We start from the raw sequence: 4,384 nt of genomic DNA, 5'->3' as shown, positions 1-4,384 counted from the left end.
ATTAATTATATAAGGCATTAATTAATAAATATATAAAAAACACTAAATAATAAATATTTAAAAATACTCTATAAAAATATTTCCTATTTTTATATAATATATTAAATTATGTAAAACTATATTATATCTATATATTAAATAAGTATTTTCTATGTTTAAGTTTAACAAAAAATGAATAAATCAAGATTATTATTTTTTATCAAAAAAAAATATTAATAAATTTTAAATTTTTAATATTTATTATTTTAATGTTATTTATTAATTGATTTAAAAAAAAAAAACGAAAAGTAAATTAAGCAAAACAATTATTTTATATTAAAAAAAATAGATGAGTTTAAATGAAAATGAAAGGAATATCGGACAAGAATATCCTCTTCCAAATATATCTGAATAAAATCTCCCTTAAAAAGTGAATATCTAATAAGAAAAGAAAGATTTTACATAACAAGAAGAAGAAGAGTTAAATTAATGGAAAAGTTCAAATAAATTGTTTGGAGGAACAATATATTTAGTATCAGGTTCTTTTTATAAAAATACAATTTATAAATAATACTAAAAACACAATAAAAAAATAGGTTTATATTTATTAATTGCAGGCATTATATTTGCAATAAAAAATGAAGAAGTAATAGAATATAAAGTAAACTATGGAATACTAGATAAATGTTTAAATCCTTCAGAAACTTCAATTTGTGAATTTATACTATAAATAGAATAAACAATGAAACAACCAATTTTTGTATATTATGAGATGAAAAACTTCAATTAAAATCATCAAATTTATCTCGAAAGTTATGACTATAGTTAACTTTATTCTAATTCAAATGATTCGTTAAATTCTAATAGATGTAAACCTTTTAGAACTAATATGGATTTAAATGAAAAATTTTAAAAATAAATAAATTAAAATAATCCATCTAAAGAAATTATTTTAAAAAATTTAAATGGAAAAATATTTTAAAATAGTTAATTAAATGACGTTGCTTTTCCTTGTGGTTTAAGGGCTTTTACGATTTTTAATGGTATTTTTTTTAATCATGAAATTTTTTATAAAAATAATTATAAAAGATGAGTATAAAATTTATAATTCTGAGGTTTAAAAATAAAATGAGATTTTTGTAAATAGTACTAATATTTCGTGGAATTATGATAAAAAATATATGAAAAATTTAAATACTTAAGATTATAAAGATAAATAATGGCTTGATTTAGAGGATGGTATATTGTTTTTATTTTTTAAAAAAAAATTATACTTTTAATTATACATTAAATGTAAAGAAAGAGTTCAAAATTGGATGAGGCCTTCAGGATTGTCCAAATTCAAAAAATTATGGGGAAGAATTGAATAAAATTTATAGCCAGGTTCTTATGTTGTTTAAGTTAAAAACAGTGATAATATATATATATATATATATATATATATATATATATTTATATTTATATATATAATTTTTTTTTATATATTTATTATTTATATATATATTTATTATAATATATAAATATTTTTTTTTTTATTTATAAAATATAATTTTATATTGCTTTTAGAATATGATTCTCAATTTTTTGATTCTTAAAAATCTTTTATTATAAGTACTGTTAACTCAATAGGTGGAAAAAATCCTGTTTTAGTCATTTCACATTTAATTGCAGGTTCTGTTTCGTTTTTAATAGGAATCGTATTAGTAATTTACCATTTTAAATATAAATTTTATAAGCAAAATTAGTATTGAATATTTTTGTTATTTTTTAAATCATTTATATTATGTAAATATGAATAGTTTATAAAAAAAAATTAATTATTTTTTTAATTTAATATTTTTTTTCTTTAATAAAATAATTTTTTTAAATATATAATTAAAAAAAGACGTTAATAAATTTAAAAATTATATAATTAATTTAATTATATTAATTATTTAATTAATTTTTCAAATTAATATATATTTTTCTTTATCACTATATTATATTTTATTTTATTCCTCTATTTTATTTAATGAAAAATATTTTTCTTATTTATTAATAGGGTTTAAATTACTATTATCATATAGTTGTTTCGATCCATTTATATATTCAAGCAAATTAACTAATTCATTATTACTTTCAAATTAAAAATTAGAATAGTTACTTTAAGTTTAAGTACATATTAATCCTAAAATTGTAGGCGCATCCTTAAATAATACATTTATATATAAATTAATTTTTTTTAAAAAAAATACATTATCAATTAATTTATTTGTTTCTTAATTAATTAAATCTTTTGCACTTTTAATCATTTCTTCATCAGATTATTTTTTACCGCCAACAATAAATAAAAAGTCAATTTTACCTTTTTACATATAACTATTATATATAGCAATTTAAGTCATAGCAGTCTTAAAATATTATAAAGAAAATATATAAAAAATAAATATATATATATATTATATATATATATAAATATAAATATATAATATTTATATATATATTTTTTATATTAATATATATTTTTTTTATATTTACCTTATTTAATGAGGATGATCTAACAGATATATAATTTTAACCTTCGAAAATTTCATTTCCTGGCATATTCTCAAGTATTTATTATAGTTGTTTAATAAGTGCTTCTTTTTATGTTTTTGCAAATTCCTTATCTAAATTTCCATAATACCATGATGTTTAAACTTCATTATCTTTTATATAAGATCCAGGTGCTTTTTATGTATAATTTTCCATTTTTCCTATAATATAAGGTTTCCATAGAATGTGTTCAAGTATTTTTGTTGTATAAATAAAATCTTGATCAGTTCCTGTTTATTTGATTTTTAAACCATTATTTGAAATTAATATAAGGTTAGGGATTGAAGAGAAATATTTATTTAATAATTCTGATGATTTTCCTGATAAAATATATATTATATTATTTGGTTATTAAGATAATTTCCTTATTTATTCAATCATGTTTAGATTAATTGATTATTCTGTAAAATAATGTTATTATTGTTCAAAAAAAACATTCGAAAAGCCAAAAATAAACACACAATTATTTCCTGTTTAGCTTTTATATATTAATTTTTTAAGGTTTATTTAATTTTTTTATTATAGATTGTTTTCGTATACTTTATATATTTATTCTTTGTGACCCTTTTATTTATTTAAAAAAGTATTTCGTTAAGTAACTGAAAACGAAGTATGAATATTAATTTTAAGTTATTGTTTTTAACTATGTCTAATATGAAGTAATTTATCCATTTTTAATTAGAAAAGTAATTTATTAAATAATTATAATTAAATTCTTTTTATGCACTTTCACTTTTTTCTTTTTATATTAAATTTATTTAGTCAGGGAAATCTATTTTATCTTTAATTAAATTTATTTTATTATTTTTTAATTATTCCTATTTTTATTATTATTATTATTTAATACTTTATTTAGGGGAATTATTGAAATTGCTTTCTTAATTAGTAGTTTTTTATTTATTTAATTATTATTCGAATATTTTTAATAAATTTTAAACCATTTTAATCTACTCTAAAGGATTAACGACTCTTATTGAATCAAAATCTTAAATTTGGTTAATTTTTTTGATAAAATCAACTAACCGTCTTTTTTTAAAAATAAAAACTATAAATAATGGAAGCAGTTATATTCTTATAAAGATGTGCTTAAAAAACACTCACTTAAACTTAAATATTGGAAATATTCATCAAAGGACAATTAATCACCTTCTATTATTTCTATACACTATCATAAAAGGAATGTGATTGATTTATTTTTCTAACTATCAATTTTAATTCATATAAATATTACTATTATTCTTATATAGAGATTAATTCACTATCATGGGAAAAATATATTATTTGTTTAAGCTTATATTCTTAACTTTAATTTAATTTCTTGGCTTTATTTATGAAACTTTCGAAACTGTAAAATTTATACTCTAATCCACTACTTCTAGATAAAGTATCTATTCCTATAATTAAATGTTTATTTTGTTAATTTAAAATATTTGATCTGTTAATATATTCTTTTAAAAGACTGTCTTTTTTTAATTAAAGTTTTTATATATTTATTCCTGGATGTTAAATCCTTATTAGTATTTCTTTTCCATTACATTATAATATTATTTTTCCTCCATCTCTATATATATTAAATAAAAATATAAAAGAATATAAGTAATAATATATAAAAAATATATATATATATATATATATATATATATATATAAATTTTTTTTACTTATATAAAACTTAATAATTTAAAAATTAAGAGAATCTTAAGAATGATTCAGCAGCTTCATATGTAGAAAATGAAATAATATCACAAAAATATAAGGAATGCATAAGAATATCACTTTAAGGTAATTATTAGAAAATTTAAATGGAAGGAAATTTTCTTTAGAGAAAAAAA

The 4,384-nt window shown here is 16.6% G+C and overlaps 1 protein-coding gene across 1 annotated transcript, besides 11 other annotated features; it reads left to right on the top strand. All coding sequences in view use genetic code 6, as the record gives it.

The window, feature by feature from the left end:
• Positions 1–328: 328 nt before the first annotated feature.
• Positions 329–1,730, top strand: IMG5_066900 (ligand-effect modulator 3 LEM3 family protein, putative; the record flags this gene model as incomplete). Its single annotated transcript, XM_004036860.1, has 5 exons — positions 329–518; positions 576–1,022; positions 1,069–1,218; positions 1,279–1,389; positions 1,546–1,730. The coding sequence occupies 5 exons, from the start codon at positions 329–331 to the stop codon at positions 1,728–1,730; spliced, it is 1,083 nt and encodes a 360-aa protein (XP_004036908.1).
• Positions 1,396–1,503: a microsatellite.
• Positions 1,401–1,505: a microsatellite.
• Positions 1,468–1,522: a microsatellite.
• Positions 1,731–1,788: 58 nt separating the features above from the next.
• Positions 1,789–1,844: a microsatellite.
• Positions 1,793–1,831: a microsatellite.
• Positions 1,845–1,881: 37 nt separating the features above from the next.
• Positions 1,882–1,920: a microsatellite.
• A 480-nt stretch (positions 1,921–2,400) lies between these two features.
• Positions 2,401–2,461: a microsatellite.
• Positions 2,405–2,462: a microsatellite.
• Positions 2,447–2,495: a microsatellite.
• A 1,648-nt stretch (positions 2,496–4,143) lies between these two features.
• Positions 4,144–4,202: a microsatellite.
• Positions 4,167–4,201: a microsatellite.
• Positions 4,203–4,384: the final 182 nt, after the last annotated feature.

The sequence above is a fragment of the Ichthyophthirius multifiliis genome (assembly GCF_000220395.1).
Source record: "Ichthyophthirius multifiliis unplaced genomic scaffold scaff_1120509250340, whole genome shotgun sequence".
NCBI lineage: Eukaryota > Ciliophora > Oligohymenophorea > Hymenostomatida > Ichthyophthirius > Ichthyophthirius multifiliis.
This window is presented reverse-complemented; position numbering and strand designations above follow the sequence as displayed.